At 39.2% G+C, this 19,244-nt stretch overlaps 1 protein-coding gene across 1 annotated transcript in view; it reads right to left on the bottom strand.

The window, feature by feature from the left end:
- Window positions 1-3,050: 3,050 nt before the first annotated feature.
- The window catches only part of KLHL14 (kelch like family member 14), a 77,959-nt gene continuing 61,765 nt past the window's right edge, over window positions 3,051-19,244 (bottom strand). The window contains exons 5-8 of the mRNA XM_067553882.1: window positions 13,996-14,186; window positions 13,727-13,885; window positions 9,125-9,282; window positions 3,051-5,750 (exon numbers count right to left, since the gene is read on the bottom strand). Coding sequence (XP_067409983.1) covers window positions 5,610-5,750; window positions 9,125-9,282; window positions 13,727-13,885; window positions 13,996-14,186 — 649 coding nt within the window. The 3' untranslated portion in view covers window positions 3,051-5,609. The remainder of the gene's footprint in view (window positions 5,751-9,124; window positions 9,283-13,726; window positions 13,886-13,995; window positions 14,187-19,244) is intronic.

The raw sequence follows: 19,244 nt of genomic DNA, 5'->3' as shown, positions 1-19,244 counted from the left end.
ACCACATCTCTTCTAAATGCACACACTTGTCTTTAGCTTCAGTATGAGAGTCAAATATAAAGGCCCCACAAGTCTCCTCTAGTTTTATTTTGCAGTTCATGGATGCTTTATTATTCAATGTAAGATGCATTCATTGAACTGGATTAATCCTGCATAAGTAATTTTGAAATTTCCTGCTGAAGTTACTTTTCATTTCTGTGAACAAATCATTTATTTGGATTTTCATATATCAGGATCACAGAAATTTGCCACAGTGAGATTTTAATTTTAGCTACATCTGAGCTGGCTTATATACTGGCACATAGTTTTGCATGAGAGCATCTTCTAAAATCTGTAATTGGTGTGGAACACTAACATGCACAGAGTACATCTGACAAGGTCCAGGGAGTTAGGTTCAGTGCCACTGATCAACATCTATGCTGCAGATTAACTGAATCTTTTATGGCATTACAAGCTCTCTAGAATTCATTAGTGTAGTTTCCGTTACTACTAACCATGCTGACCTCCAGCACTGCCATTGCTACATCTTTGGTCTGAATGTTAAAGGCCTAAACAAACCAGAGGATTAAAACATAGCCTCTTCTTTTGCTGGTATAGCATAGAAAACAGGATCTGTATCTTCAGTTGTACAGCAGAGTGTATTTTGCTAACTGAAGGCTAGTGCTCTTGTATTGCCACTTGTTTGCAATTTCTGTCTCCACTCGCACACCCAGCAGGCTCAGTTTAAGGAAGGATCTGTAAAGGGAGCGGACTCTTTAAACAAAGAGAACTACAGTGCTTCATTGGTGAGTCATTCAGATCCAATCCTTTGTGAGGTAGTGCATGAATTTTCCTTATAGGTTGGCCCTGAGATGCAGGTAGACACTTGGGCCTGCATTTTAATAACAGGAAAATACAAAATAAAGAAATGCTAATAAAAGCCTTACATGTGGTTTCCCACGCAAAACTTCAGGCCTTCAATTTGCAATGGAAGCTGTGGGTGCTTAGCACCTTTCAGGATGGCATTAACTGGTGGAAGACATGTCCCCTAAAGAGCAGACTGTGTCCCCTTTCAGGACATGCATGTGGGTTGATATGTTAGCAAGCTGCTCTCTCCTCTTGTGCTTCCTGAGCACTATGGAGGAATACTACCCTGCTTGCATGTAGATGGGTGTGATGGGGTGGATGTACCCCACAGTAGACCATAAAGGGTTAAACCCATACTATGGGTGGCGGAAGTCTCACCCCACAGGCTATGCTGGGCATGCTCCAATTGCTGTCTTAGTATAAAAGACAGCAGCCAAGCTCATTTGGGGGTGGGGTGGGAGGGAGGGGAAGAGGAATAAGAATGCATGCATGCATGCATGCATGCATGGTGGAGGCCCCAGCTGAGCAGCCACTGGAGCCCTTACCTGATGCTGCCTGAGACCCAAAGAACCAAGCAGGATCCCCAGGCTATTCAGACATCTGACTGGAGTCAGTCTCAGGGAACTACATGCTCTGAGGAGCCTGGAAGCCCTGAAGACCTCCATGCCAGGAGATGGGGTAGGAAGCAGCCCAGAGAGGGCGGTAAACAGCTGTGATGCCCGGACTTGGGGTGTTGCATGTAGATTGCCTGCTGACTCAGTGGCAAGCCATTTTGTCACTGCCAGGATGCTGGGCTGGGACCCAAAGGAGTAGGGAAGAGGCTGGGTCCCTCTAGCCTGGCCATCACCCGCCTCCCTGGTCGTGGCCCCTCTGACTTGGGCCGTTGGGCTGGACGTACCCTGCAACAAGGAGGAAACGTCTCATCTTCCATTCTCCTCCCCCTCTCCCCCCACTATTACACCAGTGGACAGGATTTTGTCCTTTCTGTGACTCATAGCTATAGCACTTTAAATGAACTGGCGTTGGAAAGCAGAACAGGAACTGTCACAAATCTGCTTACATTACTTCATTTCGTTCTTTTTTTGGTATTTTCTTTTACTTCTCCTCCATCCTTCATTCCTGCTGTTCTCCAGTTCATATTTGGAACACCTCTCCCCCTTCTTTCTTGTCATCCCATCTCATCAGTTTCTCCTCCTCTGACCCTGATCCAGAAGACCCTGTCCCCTTCTAACTTTTCCTCTGACTAGTGCCTTTTTCCTCTCTCAGGACTTCCTCTTATTTCTTCCTTTCATTCCTATGTGCTCCTCCTAGCCCCGGTCCCTTCTTTTCTCTGTGGCTCCTATCTCTCCCCTTTGTTTCCAGCTTATGTTTTGCTTTTTCTCTCACATAACCACCCTTCCCTGAATAAAATCCTCTCCTCACTCTCCTTTTTATTTCCTTCTCCTCTGTTCCATTCTGTGCCCAACATATACACTTTAAAAGAGTCCTCCTCACGGTGTCTCTCACTCCATTCTCTTGTCTACCACCACTCTTCCCTTCGGCGTTGAAGATTTTTACAGGCTTCCATCTCCTCCTTAGAACAGGTTTTTAAAATCCCTCACTGTGTCCGTCAGCCAAGTAACAAGACAACTATTGCTGCTGATTCAATAGCACCACACCCAGCAAGCTCCATCCCTTTTTCTCCTCCTACCAACCCAACGCCACCACCTGACTCAACTCCTTAACCGCTCACCTGCATTAGTGCTTCCAGGCTAACAACTGAAATACACATAATCAAACATGTCAATCAAGCTTTAGAGACATTTTGAAGAGGGACAAAAAATCCTCATGCGTACAACTTACTTTACAAAAGAGAGATTGGATTTAATTCAGTGAGTATCCTTTTAATTTAATATATTATGAAATGGATGAATGTTAAATTTTCCTTTCCCAATGGGCACAGCAAAGTGACACTCAAGGACTTGAAGATGAGGCAGAGTGCATACTCCATGTATTTCAGAAGTGTTCAGTAGAATTTGTCATTTTTCATGGGATCAAATTCTGTTCTCATACATGTATGTGGGGCTTTCACTGATTTAAACACAGGCTAAGCATGTGCATTCAAGGGAAGAATTTGATTCACAGCATAGAGTATATCACACTTGGAGAACAGTGAAACGGTTATGCATTTCCACAAAATAAAAATGTTTACGCATCTATGTGATAAAAAACTTCCAAAGAATTTAATGTAGATATTATTTATACATACACTTTATAAGTAGGAATATGGCAGACAGTTGAATTAGTACATAAAGTTTTATTTAAAGTTTTTCCCCTACAAGCAAGCTTCATTTACACATTCTAATACTGTACAAAATTTACATTCTTTGTGACTTATTCAGTTAGCACTTTCCTTGGTCATGCCTTTCTGAAAGATAAAGATTTACATACAAGCCTCATAAATCTTTAAATTATCTTGGTAAAAAAAGAACCATTTAAAAAGACAACAAATACCCTTTTAAGGTGATACATTTTAGTAGAGACAGGTAACTGTTTTATGGCAGACCTTATTCTGATCTTAAATGTCATTCTAGGTTTCCTCATTTAATATTGTAACATGTTACCTTTTCATATATATTTATATACTTTCAACAGAAAAGAAAAAATGTCATGATTGCACGAAATATATTTTACAAGGGATCCTTTGGATATGAACAATACAAATAAATACAAAACCAACTAAAATTGCACTATACAGTAGAAATGGATTGAGTTTTCAGAATATACACTCCACCTTTATGAGTTCCTTAGTGATGCTATCTGTGGCTTTGGAAAATTATTTTGTTCAAACAACATTTTCTACAAGTGCAGCTGCCTCACCAGTTGCTTTATGGCATTTGTACAACCTCAGTCTCTACTGAATTACTCCAGTTTTTCTTCGGTATAATTCTACTGCAAGCAAGAGTTACACTGTCATAAAACCGGGGTGATGCCATGGAGAAACAGTCCCACAGTATTTTTTCTCCATTGTTTATATCACTGTCTTGGAAACTTGAATATATAGTTTAATTTCCAACCAACCTTGTCCTTTTTCTATTTCTATATATGTAAAAAAACACAACGATTTCCCCCATCTGCCTATTCCTACTGCAGCAGAAGCTAACATACAGTAGCTGTTTGCTTCTTGTTTATGTACCATCATCGTCAATTAATATCAACAGAAATATATACAGTTTTGGGAATACTCAACCTGATCTCTACTGCCTTTCACTCAGTGTAAGCATTTACAACTTTACAAATGAAAATCATCAGCTGGTGTAAACTAGAGTCCCTTTACTGATTTCCATGGAGCTACGCCAATTTACACCAGCCGAGGAACTGGCCTGAGTGCAAAGTGGATGTAACACACCAGTGATCTAGAATGGAAGTATTTTATAAGCATTGTATACAGGTGTAAATGCTTATGCAAGCCAAGAGGCCGGTGTGAATCAGGTGCACTGTAAGTCACTTACTGCTGCAAAAGGAAGACATAAGCATGAAAACACATAAGGCCTGATTTGTCACTGCCTTGCACCCTATGTAGTCAAGTACAACTGTGTAAAGTGGGTGTAACATGCCACTGTTCTGATCTGGTAGCATTTTGCATTCACTCTGCAAGATGTAAACAGCTACACAAGGTCTAAGGCAGTGGAGAATCCAATCCAACCCTATATTTCTCTGGATCAACAGAGAAAACGCTTCAAATTATGAACATCTAAAGGTAAATCAGAGATGAGGATTTTAGCCATTTACCAGTGCCCCTTCAATTCTGTGCATACTAATTTAAGAATCCAAAGAGGTACAATTATGCTTAAATTCAGTGTTCTTGTCTTTGGAAGCAAATAGCAAGTGAGTTCACTTCTAATATTAGTGAAAATGAAGAATTCTTATATGTTTACTGTATTAAAGGAATGTGTTGTCTTTTAACTGCTTATGATAAACACTTGCTTTGTAAACCCGGAGTTTGAAGTTTAGGCCAAGATTTCAGGTACACCAACTATAAAAGCATTCATTCCATTGATTTTAGTGGAGTGCCTCTGGGATTTACACCAATGTAACCAAGAGCAGAATTTGTTCCTAATCCTTAAAAACACTAATTCAAGAAGGGCTTTGTGAAGTATCACTTTCATCATTGTCTGCTCGTCATTACATGGGGACTTTGAAGGCAGAATGTATGAGAGGCCAAGTTGTGCAAAAATGGAATGACATTTCTTTTACCTTTTATGATCTTTTGATTCTGTGTTGTTTGCAGAGCATGTGAAGTAGCTGTAGGTTAGGATTACAGAGGAGAAGATAATTCTGCAATGCAGTGTGAGCTTTTCAGTATCTGAGTTTTGAAGCATTCATGAACACAACATCCTCATGACTTCACATAGATCACATGCAGGTAGAATACAATGCACAAAACTGATTTCATCTTGTCAAGCTGTATTTGGACATTTAGCCTTCATTTTTAAAAGTTAAAATTGATGTATCTCTGTAGCGCGAAAAAGTTAAAATCAGTCTGAAATGGCAGTCTGTCAGCATGTAATGTTCGGTATGTTCTAGCTACCTGCTTCACAAGACACCGGCATTTATCTGAGATGAGATTCCCCCCCCTAGTTTGCTTTTAAAGCATAAATATGAAATAAGGGCTTGATTACGGTAGTTTTGTTTTACCAGGAATTCTGTTCTATTAAAATATTTATGTCACCAGTCATTACTTTTCAGAATGTAACATTGTTCATGTCAGTGCTTCTCGAATATTATTTGTTGTACGGTACACAGGCTGGCAGTATGACAGTCGAACATGCAGGACCTGCAAGTGGCTCAGCTACATCTCCTTCTAGTTCTGTCCAGGTTCCTTTCTCCGGACTATAGCAAATAGTAGACGATTTGTAGGCTCCCTATAATAGAACAAAATCCTATTGAAACATTGTGAGAGCAAAACCCAAATGGCAAATTTGATTTAAGATAAAAGGCCAAGACTTTCAAAAGTAACAAGTGATCTTTGATGCCCAACTTGAGATACCTTAAAGAGGCTTGATTGTCATAAAGTGCTGAATACTCACCCTCCGAAAATCAAGTTTCTTTAACGGTGCCTTAAGTTAAGTATGCAAGTATTGAGGCACCCAAAATCACTACTCGCTTTTGTCATACACCCCTCTTTTGTATCACTACACCTTGTATTAATTAAAATAATTTGTTCTAGAATATTTTATCTTAAAAGGAAATTGCAATGATGAAAAAATGCTAAAAGTTCCTACAAGTGACCAATGCTCAGATTTATAAAAAATGGAAGCTGTCTTAAATCCATTCATTCCCTCTTCCCTAACTCCATTAATGCATATAATAATGTACACTGTGCAAATAACATTACCAAAGCTTTGCATCATTTATTCTAAAGTCAACTATAGAAGGTCTGATCTTCCTCTTACCTGGTTGTAAATCAGGAGGTCAGAAGAGCTACAGTGATGTAAAACTAATGTAAGGAGAACCACGCCCAATGAGTTTGTAAAAATGTTTCAGTCCAAGTCAATGGGACTATACATGTAAGTAAGGGAAGCAAGATCTCAAACATACATTAAAATTACCCTTGTTTAATAATACCAAAATGTACGTCGGGCTACATGCTCAAAACCTTTGTCCATATTTTAACCTATAAAAATGTAGATGGATGCCCAAAGGCAGTTGTGCATGCAGATACACACTTGCAAATAGGCACTTTGAACTTTCTGTGTAATCAATAATACTTAATGTAGTACTTTATGGGTCCAATCTTGTACCACAGATGTCAAGTCTGACTTCAAAGCACTGTATGACATTAACTAAACCTCACAATAACATAAGGAAACAGGTACATAAGTACTAATAGTCCCCTTTGGGGAACTTACAATGTGAAGTGAGTTGCGCCAGGCCATGCAGTGAGCCAGGGGAAGAGCTGGGATTATAGCCCAGACCTCTTGATACCCAACTGTGTGATAAATCCTATAGACCAGTGGTTTCCAACCAGTGGCCTGCTGGGTCTTTCAAAGTGGCCTGCTGCTCCTCTCCTGCTGCCTGCAGAAGGGAGCCACTGCCTAAGGACTCAGATGGAACGCGTTGCCGTAGGACTACAAGATCTGTTCAGGCGCCTTGCTGCAGCCAAGGGGGCGGGAGATCAGTGCTCTCCTCCCCCGGTTCCAGCAGAGAGCCTGGCAAAGCACTCCGCCTGGATCCAGAGGCACTGGGATTCCTGCTGGAGCCGAGGGGAGGGAAGCACTGATCTTCCGTCCCCCTGGCGACAGAAGGGAGCCACTGCCTAGGGACCTACGCGGAGCACACGGGGCTACAGGAAGCGTGCGGTTTCCCTGCTGCAGCCAGGGGGATGGAAGATCAGCGAGGATGCAGCCGAGATTTCCTTCCATCTGGCTGCAGTGGGGATGGAGGAGGCTGCTGGCAGAGACAGGTGGCCCTCCAGGGTTGTAAAAATGGCATCTGTGGCCCTTGAGCCAAAAAGGTTGGGAACCAGTGCTCTAGACTACAGTATTTTACAGCACCTGTTTTGCATGCTCAATCCCCAGTGTTCAGTGCAGCTTTTTGTTTTACACCTGTGTGTGTATTTTATGGATGTAACTTAAACAGGAGCGTTTGCAGACGAAGGTCCAGATTTTTAAAGCTATTTAGGCATTGCTGCATTCAGTGTTGCAACGCCTAACTGATTTAGGCATTTAAGTCCCATTTTCAAAAGTAAGTTAGGCACTTAGTCATTTAAATCTTACTGCCAGTTAATGTCCTAACTGCCTAAATCACTTCTGAAAAGAACTTAGGTTCCTAAATCAGTTAGGCAGTGCAACGTTGAGCACAGCTGTGACACACGGCACCTATATACAGCCCTATGGTGTGACTGTGTATCATTCATGTTCACCCTTCAGTGTAATTGTGTATTGTTTAATGCCAAGTATGTCATGTAAGGTGTTTTTGGAATGCTCATGACATACTGAACATTATTGTTATAGTAATATGATTGTTGCAATGTTATATGTATGATTATGAAGCTCTGCTATGTAATATTCCTAAATATGTGTCTCATGGCTTGAGGTAGATCTGAGTAAAACCCTCCAAAAGCAGAGAGAGAGTTCACATCTCACTAAGGCTTGTTTAGAACAGCCCAGCTCAGCATTTCAAGAGCAAAGGACCAGCCCGGACATCAACCAGCAATCCACAAAGAACCACAGTGTCTCAGAACATGGAGAAAACCATGCACGGATACTGTTTGTTATCTGACCCTGAAAGGGGGTGGAGGTCAGGCCCCAGAGGAGGGTGAAGGGACATGTTGGAAACGGGGAGGACATTTTGCTCTCTTTCCCATTTCACTTCCATCTACAAAACAACATCAAGCAACTGAAGGACTGTCCACAGGGGGAAGGCCTGGCTGAAGGAAGTCAGCCAGCCTGTGGTGAGCATTATCTAACTTTGTAAGGTTACTGAAAGTGTTAAGCTTAGTTTAGAATGTGATTTGCTTTTATTTCATCCTTATTAAATCTGATTTATATTCCTCTGACTTATAATCACTTAAAATCTTTCTGTACTTAATAAACGTATTTGTTTGTTTTATCTAAAGCAGTGCATTTGTGGTTTAAGGTATGTCAGAGTATGTCCATTTGAAGTGACAAAGCTGATACGTATCCATTTCTTTGATAAACTGACTAAGCAATGAGATTGCTTTGTTCAGTGGGCAGCACTGAACATTGCAGGATGGAAGTTCCTAGGGTTGCATCGGGGACTGGGGATGTTTGCTGGGGTCGTTCTATTGCATAATCCCATGAGTGGCTGGCCAGAAGCCATCACCCACTGAGTTGAGGGCTGCTTGCTTGCAAGAGGCTGTGCATGGGCTGATCTAGGATGGGTGCTTACACAGCAAGGCAAGTGCAAGATGGGCTCCAGGAGTGAGGGATTGGGGTGACACCGTTATACACCAGTCCAAATTGCAGAGGGGAACGTCAAAGCAGCGATGCCTAAATAGCTTTAAAAATCTGGGCTTAGCCCTTAACTTATTTTCATGATAAAATAAAATTGGAAATGAAGTAAGATTATTTCCATCAAAGAATCAATAAGTAATGTCAGCTTTACAAACAGAGCTGTAAATCAGCCTCAAGAACATTTTCAATGCATCCAAGATTTTGACAGACCTTGATTGATATTTTCAGCATTTCTTAGAAGGAAGAAAAGAACAGACACAACTTTTCAGACAGTAACTAAAAATTGCATGAGGAGCTATTTTCAGAAAACAGGTACATACCATACTCCAACTGTAGCCGCCGACAAGGTAAATACTGTCATCAAGAACTGCGCATCCAGGGCCACTGCGACCTTCCAAAATAGGAGTCTGAAGAATATTCCACTGGTCACCTTTTGGATCATAGCATTCCACAAGCATGACATCAAGATGGGAGAAACCTGAATAAAATGTTTAGAAAATAACTTAAATCAGACATCGTTTAAGTTTCTAGATCTTCTTTAAAAGCCACATTTATTTCAAAAGAACAAATGCAGCCATCTCTAAAAATACTTCATGAATGGTGATTGTCTAATAGTAATAGGAATTTTCTACAAAATATGAAAGGAAATATATGCCTGAGCTGCAAAGTCTGTATCTGAAATTCCCCAATTCTGTGGTGACTTTGTACCCAGTCTTTGGTTTAGGCCCATCTCTATTTTCAGAAAATGTGAAAATACACAGTAACAATTCCTATGCCAACCTTAACTCTGCACGATATCCCAACAACTATCCTCCATTTAACTTCCACAGTCACCTACTATCCAGGAATAAAGATACTGTACTGGCCTATAAGCTGCAAAACTATCCACACTTCCTCCCCATCACAGAGATCTCCCACAGGCCAGTGATCACATTGTGACATTACACAAATAGGCCACACAAAACTTTGCCTCTGTCCACTAGATAACTATAGTGTAAACACCAATTTACGCTATTAACCTTAGTTTACTAGTTTAGTGTAGTTTAGAAACACTAGGCCCCCAAAACCAGAAGTTAGCTTTTTCCACATCCTTCCTGATCATATGATGAAAGATTCCCAAATAGCCTATCCTCACAATACAAGTTAGCAAGATAGCTGCAGATGATATTATCATGCAACAATCTAAGTTATTCAGATATGTTACAGGAAAAACTGGCATTTATTCTATATGGCCACTAGTGAGGTTCTTCCACCTGAAACTGGAGGAGAAGTGAGGGTAAAGGGGTGGAAAGATTAAAATTAGTGTGAAAAATCTGCTGACTATTTTGAGACTTTACAATGTTTAGGGTTTTGAAAAATTAAAGTTTCTTGATTTTTGGTAGTTTAACTTTAATTTAGAACTTCCTGACTTCAAATGTTTGGGTATTTTGCTTTTTAAAAATATTTAATTTTAACAATGTTGCTTTAAATTAATAAATATTTAGATACAATCTTAGACATTTTCTCAATGAATCCTTTTTATGTGGGAATTTCTCTATTACTTAAAAAAATAAAAATAAATTTTTTCTATTTCTTCCTAACACTAATAAGTATTTTCTTGAAAAAGTCTTATTAGAAACGAATGACCAAATCTTACCCAATATACAAATATGTAAGCCAACTCCTCTAATGTTTATTTTTTTTAAACTATTTCAATTTATAATAATGCTTTAAAAAGCACCTAACCCAAGGATTCGGCACCTCTGTCATGAATCAAAAATACAACTGTATAAAAACCTAAGCAAAACAGAAGCTTCTCTTCACCCCAAACTAGAAAATAACTAGAAATGATGAAAGCAGAACCCAAACAATATCCCTCCTCACCAACCATTTACCCTACCCATCCAACCCCACGCTTTTGCCCATAACAACGATGCTTGCAAAATTGTAATTTATGTCAGGAACGAACAGGTGTGATGAAATAATTATGCATCACAGTAGAATTTTCAAGGGACCATAAAGAAGCCAAACAGCATGCCCAGAATCTGTCAAAGATCCCCCTAATAAACTGTAGTATACACACAATTAGTTATGCTGAGGTAAAGACACTCCTGACACTAGTACAGAGATCCAGCTTCACAAAAGAGTGCTTTGCCATTGAACTATTAGAGCGTCTTTACTATCCCAAGCCAACACAGTATTTGTTGAAGAATCCACACTGCAATCCACTGTCCCATCCCCTCGCTTTCAGTTCTTCTTTGAGTTCCTCATGACTGGGCATAGAAGAAGAAATGTTTTTAAAAGAACACCTTCTCAAAACAACAGACTGCATTTTGGAAGCAAACATGGCAAACTCCCCATAAGAGAGAGCAACTCAGCTATGATTGAAGCATACAAGGCAACAAAATAGTGGAGCACAAAACACAACGCTTGTAACATGTTCCATTTTATGTGTCTGATGAAATTGGGAGATGCCACTAGGGAGATAAGAACTCTGTTCACAGCTTCCCGAGTAAAGAGACCTTACTAAAGTGTGCACTACAGTTCCATTTCATTTTAATCAACCCATATTCAAATATATTTTAATCAACATTTTGCTACTCTGTGGAACATATCAGTCAAGCAACGCAAAGCACTTTGCTTACAACCCCCATGCTGAGTAGATAGGCCAGATCTTAAGGCCGAACCCTCAGACTGTGCTACCCCACTGATGCCAATGGAGTGATGCCAATGAACACCAGCTGAGGATCTGACCCTCTATTTAGTAAGCATTAAGAGTCCAATGCAGAACGACTTCTGTGACCAATATTAAAAACATGGAAATGCACTCTACTCAGTTAAAGGTACATAGTGTTGCAACTCAGCCCCTATACTTGTTGTTTTCCTCTGTTGCAGGGAAGGACAACACAGAGTCTAGAAGAAGCAATGAAGAGGGAAGAGGGAAACAGTTCCAGTTTTTATATACCTCCATTTTGTTATTCGAATAGAAAAAAGAATGGTGGAGCTCCATGGGAGTAAAGCTATGTCCACACTTAAGCCGTTACAGCTGCGCAGCTTCAGCACTTGTGTAGACATGACTGTGATGGGAGGGGTGCCCCCATCACTGTAGTTAATCCACCTCCTAGTAGGCAGTAGCTAGGTCGACGGAAGACTTCTTCCATCAACCTAGCGCTGTCTACGCTGGGGGCTAGGTTGGCTTAACTATGTTGCTCGGGGGTATGGAATTTCCACACCCTTGAGCAACATAGCTGGGTTAACGTCACTTCTTAGTGTAGACTTGGCGTAAGTATTCAAAGACCAACATTTTCAAACTTGGCACCTAAAAGTGGCCTGATTTTCAGGTGTGCAGTGTACAAATAGCTTCTACTCCTTCTTTCCTGTGGCCTGTCCCATCTTGGAATGCTTCTGTAGGCTGCTCAGAACTGGCTGAACCAGTTCCGCACCTGGCATAGAGGTAATATGTGCCACAGTGCTATTTACTGAGGGGACTGTATGCTTCTCTGTGGTCCCTGTATGTACCAGCTATGGTGCTTCAGCCAACTATGCACGTAGGGGAAAATTTTCAAAAGCGCATGACAGTATGTTTACAAGCAAAGATATGACCGTATCACAGTGAGTCAGACCTGTGTTGATGTTAAGCTAGCTGACACGGGTAACAATAGCAGTGTAGACGTGGTGGCACAGGCTTCAGCATAGGCTATCAACCAGAGTATGTACCCAAGCTCCTTACAGGGCTTGTACTCTGGTTGCTAGCCCATGCTGAAGCCTTTGTCACCATATATGGCTATGCTACATCTACACTACAGGTGTGGACTGTAATTCCCCTGCTTGTATACATGTATTAAAACCAGTGGCTATGTACTCAGCATGGTTCCGCTGTGCCTCTGCTGCCTGTGCTATTGCGGTTACACTGCTATTTTATACTCGTGTTATCTCGAAGAGAGGTAGCGTGAGTATGTGTACAGGAGAATCCCACCCTTTGCAATAGTGTAGACATAGCCCTTTCCCCCCTGTATTAGCTAGATTAAAGCTACCCATGCTACAATCATACCTTTACTTGTCATGTTGACATACCTAGAGTGACTTAGGATCTCATTAGGACTTACACTCCTAAGTCATTTAGGCACTTTTGAAAATTTTACTCATAGTCATTTTCACTGTTTCTCCTGCATTGTCAGTTAGTTTCCCCTTTTGTCTATGTGGCTTTTTCAGGCTGCAACAGGGGAGACAAAACAAACAAACAAATTGAATTATAAAATGACAGATTATTGTCAGGGTGAGGGGACACAAAGGCAGAAGAGGTGCATGAAACTTCTTTAAACTCATTTTTTAAACTGACTAGAATGGATAGCATCTTTTTTAACATTAATGGGAGTTGCATGTATGTATTGAGAAAAGAATACTAGATACCAGTACACTAGTCATTAAAAAAAGCTTTTAAAGATGAAAACGAGACACCTCTAAAAAGAATTAATAAAGAATTAAAATTCACATGATACATTTAATACTAAAAACAGATTTTAAGTCTCAAATATTTAATGGATGGTTTTTCATTAAATCAGGGGTTTGTTTCTCTGTGCAGCTCTGAATAAAACTCTAACTTCACATCTTGGAAAATGATTTACAGAGGAAAATATTGCTGTTACATTTAGGTCAAAGAATAATCTGTTTCACTGAATTCATGGTAATGACAAATCATCCATGCTTTTAAGTAATGGAAGCTCCTATTTCTTTTTATTATCTAAAGCATTCATTACTCATTTATTTAACGTACTGTTATAATTTTAAAATAATTTGCATAAGATGTTTTTAAAGTTGCTGGCTCATGCATCCTGTTAAATTGTATTGCAGGGTTTTTAACTTAGTTTAACAATGACTAGCCAACAGAAATATCTTCTGTCCTGAGACAGGACATTGAAATGTTGTTTTGCTATACAAATGACCTTTCAAATGGTTTCCTCCAATTGCATACAGTCGATCATTCATTACAGCCAAAGTGTGGATTGCTCGTTTTGTGTTCATGTCCTGTTTTCGGGCCCAGACGTCCATAACAGGGTCATAGCAGTATAGCCAGGGGACATATTCTCCATTATGAACACCACCTACAAAGGAAATATACCTTCATTAATTAAATTTAAATGAAGATGTCGCCTTGCAACAGGAATTTGACGATGAAGTTTTGTATGTAGCAGTAACTGGAAAATAGACTTGCCCGAAATATATATCTTGCCATTGTGCACAGCTCCTGCATGCGCTGCTAAAGGTTGTGGTAAAGAAGATACATAACGCCATTCATTTGTCTCTAAATTATAGCATTCCACGCTGGATAAGTAGCCAGTTTCATTTCTTCCACCAATCACATACAAGTTCTTATCAAGCCGACATGCATAGAAACTGGCTCTCCTATAGTAAAATAAACAAATAAATGAATGAATAAAAACAATAACCCAATTAGTTATTAAAACAGTTCTTTCATTCCACTCTTTGAACTAAATTAGCTGCTACTTCAAGTTCTACTTCAAACAGGAGTGTCTGTGGGTTTCAAATGTTTAGGACCATTTCAAGATTGGATCTGGTTTGCTAATCAAATATGTGCTCCACATCAAATGAATACTTTGGTTTTACTGTCATAACAATTAACACACATACATCTGGCAAGGAATACCTTTTTTTTCTCTCCAAAGCTGTTGCTTTTAACATCACTAAAGGATAAAAAAGGTGCTTATTAATGTTTGGGGCATTTAGTACTTTGTAAGGATATAAGAACTCAGTAAGACAAAGTGAAAAATGAGGTAGATAATGTAACAATAATAAATTATCTTGACATTCACTTTCTTTATGGTCCTTCAAGGGTCATTGTTCCCAATTTACTAAGAGAACCACATCATCAAAATTTTTCTTCAATTATCATTTTTTTCCTTCTTCCTGCAGTACTGCAAATAGAACAACTTTCCTTAAGCTAGGCATGGTATTACAGTTCTGCCCTTTACCTCACAAAGGTCCAACTAACTACCTCTGAACAAAGTTTTAGCCATCTGCCTGGTTTCACATGCTACTCAGGTACATTATTGTTTCTGGTCAGAACTGTGTTGACACAACTTCTAAAATTTGCTTTCCTGGCTCCTATAAAATTAATGTTAAATGTTTACCACAGGAATAAAAACAGAGTATTGGGAGTGTTCTGTGTCTTTCCTAGTTTGGGCTAATCCTTACTTATGGAAAACTCTCACGGAGATTAATGGGAGATTTCCCAGAGTAAGAATGGCAGGATCAGCCCCTGTAGTTGTAAGAAGCATCAATATGAGGAAGAAAACTGCAGTGCTGTACACTAGGACTAGTACATAGTTTAGATTGACAAGACTTAGAGGGCCCAATCCTTAGTTATGCAACCCTCCCAAGGGAGTCGGAGCCCAGAGAGACATTGACGTTTTAGACACTACAAGGTACAGTTCTAATTACTCAGTGGAACTGACACACTATATCCAATTAATAAATTGTGACTGTATCTTCTAAAGAAAGCAACTAGACAAGTTTTTCAAATTTAGGTACCTAATATAAGTCACCTAAATTGCCATCTAGGCACCCAAGTTTGAAAAGGGGAGCCTTTGTCTATTACACAGCCAGTCTCTTGAAACACAAAATAAAGTTCCTTAAGGCATCACACAGATTGTCAAGTTTTACTTAGTCCTTGATCCTGCAAGTCCTTGCAAGGTGCAAAGCGGTGAGCACAAGATGAGTTGAGGCTATGTGTGGGTGTCAGTAAGGCTAAACAGTAAGCATAATCCTTCACACCGAACTGAAACCTCAAATCCTGTGTGTTGCCACTTCTTTGTGGAGTTGGTCAAGGGAGTAGAATGTCCAAGTCTGATGAGATCTACCTGCTCCCAACTATGACCTTATTCTTACTACAAGGCAGGAGTGATTTGATGCCCATGAAGCAGTGCTCTTGCCAATCCTGTCCTGCCTTTTATTTTTAACTTCTGTGTACATGGACAACCTCAAATGTACAGGATCAAGTTCTTAGGTCCAAGATCTAAATGCTACAGAAATGACAATGCTATCAGAGGATATAAGGCTCACACTTACAATCAAAAGAGAACACGGCAGAAGATGGCTGAGAAATGGCTCTGGACATAGCTCCTGGCCTTCACAAGAGCTGTTAAAAATTAAATTATGACCATTTCATCCATCAATCAGTGTCAGGTAGAAGTTGCTGCCATGTATTCTCTGCATTATCAGGTAGCAGCACATCATACACATTTTGCACCCTATCAATTTTTTCTCCGATAGGTTAACTAAACATTTATAAACTTGACACTTCCGTCTTTTCTCAGTACTGGCTATTACAGGACATTTTAATAAAAATTATGTCCCATACTTTTTTCCTGCACAGCTATGTTAAGCTAAGTCACTTTTTTTGTTAGGATTGTTGGACTGTATGGTGGAGGGTGAGTAATTGAGGGTTTGTTGCCAGTTCAGGATTTTATGGAAATTTATTGTGCCATGTTACATTTTGATATATTTTTAATATATTTTGTTAACAACCATGATCATTTTAGCATGTGGCAACCTATAAATTATAATGTATTTTTGTTGCCAAAAATGTATTACATCCTCCTATATAATAACTTTGGAATCTTGCACAATATTCACTAGATGTAGGAGGCATGTGCTTGTTCAATAAAATGTAAAGTACATTTTAATGAAAAACTTTCTTTGTGCAAAATTGTGTATGTGAATTAGTTAATTACATAGTGTCGGTAACACACAAGGTGCTTAGACATTACAATTTAACATCAATAATATAAACATCTACATAACTGGCAGCCTTTAACTTTTGTCCAAGCTCAAAATATAGCAGTAGGTACAATGGGCAGATCTTACTATTTTAACTAAAAAAACCAAAACAAAACAAAAAAACCCTAATATTGTCCTGTATGTGTACTCCTGGTTTCATCCACAGAGTGTCACTGTTAGGAGCAAAAATGAAATAACATGCTTCAGTCTTCTGATTAAATGTGTATATATATGTGCAGAAACTCCAACATTAAAGATTTCAAATTTCCCTCACCTTTTTTCTCCATGAAATACATTATAAGAGCACTGTGCAAGGACACTGCATAGTTAACAGTATTTTAATTGCCGTAAAATGTGCTCCAGACTACACTATAGTATGAAAAGTCTCAGCCTAGGAATTTCCCCCCAAGGAAACTGGGAAGAGATTGTCCACTGTAATAAGAAAAATTATAATCGACTGTTATTGTGGATCAGAATACTGGTCCATCTACTAGTCCTGCATTCTGTCTTCAGCGGTAGCCAATACTTGATGCTTCAGTAGATAATGAAAAAGACCCTATGATGAATTTAGCTAAATTTTACAAAGCTGTATATCGGAAAGGGGGACGAAATTCCTTCCTGATCCCCACAGGCAATTAATTTAAGCCCTGAAACATTACATTTGATTACCAATGTTAGGTTGAATAGCTACTAACATTATTAATGGTCATAACAAAGTCTGGATCTTTTAAAAGAATACTATCAGATTAACTCTATATGTTAAGGAAAAGATTTTTTACACACGTTACTAATAAATCCATAAATCATATATAAATATATAAATAAATAAAGGCTGACTGTTTCTAGACTGTTTCATTTTCTGGTTCTCATGCATTGGTACAATGTAGTCTTTTTTAGATTATAAATAATGCAGAGGAAACTTTAAATAAAAGCTTTTAACTGAAAAAATTTAAATATCATGGAAATATTTTGAATGATATTAGGCTTTGTAACTTGCAGTTCTGGGCTGAAACAGATGGTCTATCTTCAGACCCAGAAACAGCATTTGAGTCTGACATTTAGCAGCAGTGAATTCCAAAAGGTGGGGGGCAACATGACTGCTATAAAGGTATTTCCTTTTACTGGACTTAATAGTTTAAATGCACTGTTTTTTTAAATGTCCCATTGTGCTTATATTATTGGATGGAGTAAGAAGGCAGGACTGATCGATTTTTAATAGGACTTTCTTAATTTTATATCTAATTAGTTATTTAATATCACATAAAGCGTTATATAACAGTAAATACTACGTATTAACTCAAGCAAGTAGCTTGAAGATGTTCCTCACACAAAATAATTGGCTTTAAAGAAAAAGCAAAACATGCTGCTGTGGCACTGAGTCCATAACAGGATTAGATGTTTGAAGATGTTGTTTTTATAACTCAAAAAATGAGATCAGTCTAACATGGATTTCAGCATATGAGATAAATGTTTATCCATCACAGATTTTACACAGATTTTTAATTTAAGAATTTACTGCATGTGCATGAGACCCATATTTACCTGACAGGCATTTAAAAGGAGACATTACAGTTTACGTGGTTGATTATTCTCAGACTAAAATCCCTACATAGGTCTTGACTTGATGGACCATCATGATTCAGAAGGACCCATTAAACAGACTGTACTGTCAATGGTGCCTGCATTGTGCCAATAGACAGATAGCTTAATCCTGAAATCCTTCCTTGGGCAAAAAGGCCTACTGTCTTTGAAGAGCAACTCTGTGTAAGCTTGTCTCTCTCACCAAGAGAAGTTGGGTCAATATAAGATATTACCTCACCCTCACTGTCTCTCTATATTGACTTTAACATGCATTTTGCCTCAGTAAGGAATGGAGGTGGGACTGCCTCGCAGTAATGTAATCAGATATATTGCCTCCTAAAAATTGTTGTGATAGACCTTGACTCACTTTTTACACCTGCGAGGAAGTCATTACAGGCTAGCAAGTAACCATACACATTTTAAGAAATCCCTAATCACATTTTTCAAAAAAAGTCCCCATTCTTAGGGGCTCTATACAGAAATAATTGACCAATGCCTGAGTTATGGACCCTGGGCTGAAAGGGTGAAGGTTAATTGTCTCACTCTAAAGCCCACAGGAAAAGGGACTATTATGATTAGAACATTACATTTAAACAAAATTTTGTAACATTTTATGTTACTAACAGTTTTGAAGACTTATTTATCACCAGGAAGAGTAACGAGCAGTCAGAAGGATCCAGAGGGTTTCTAGTTCTTGGTAGAAAATCACTAGAAACTAAAGCTGACTTTCTCTACAGGCCTTGATCCAATGCACACTGAAGCAAATGGCAGTCTTTCAACTGATTTCCATGGGTGCTGGATCAGGCCCTAAAAGCATCCGATTGTACATCAGTAACTACTTTGACAAAGCCTATGGAATTGCTACACTTTACCATGGGGGTAACTAGCAAAGAAAATATTCTCCAGGTTTGTTGAAGAGATGGGTCAAATCCAGAATCCTGAATCCACGGAACATCTTCAAGTTTTCAGATAGTTCAGACCTCTATGATTTTGGTCCTGGGATCACACTCACAGGGCCTCCTGGTTCTGTTTCAGATGCAGCTAAAGCCCCACAAGATTTCCAACATTTCTGAGCCAAATTTC

Source organism: Emydura macquarii, unplaced genomic scaffold (genome assembly GCF_026122565.2).
Source record: "Emydura macquarii macquarii isolate MOO-44397 ecotype Brisbane River unplaced genomic scaffold, CSIRO-AGI_Emac_v2 contig_1477, whole genome shotgun sequence".
Lineage (NCBI taxonomy): Eukaryota > Metazoa > Chordata > Testudines > Chelidae > Emydura > Emydura macquarii.
Note: the sequence above shows the minus strand (reverse complement) of the source record. Positions and strands in the feature narration are given on the sequence as shown.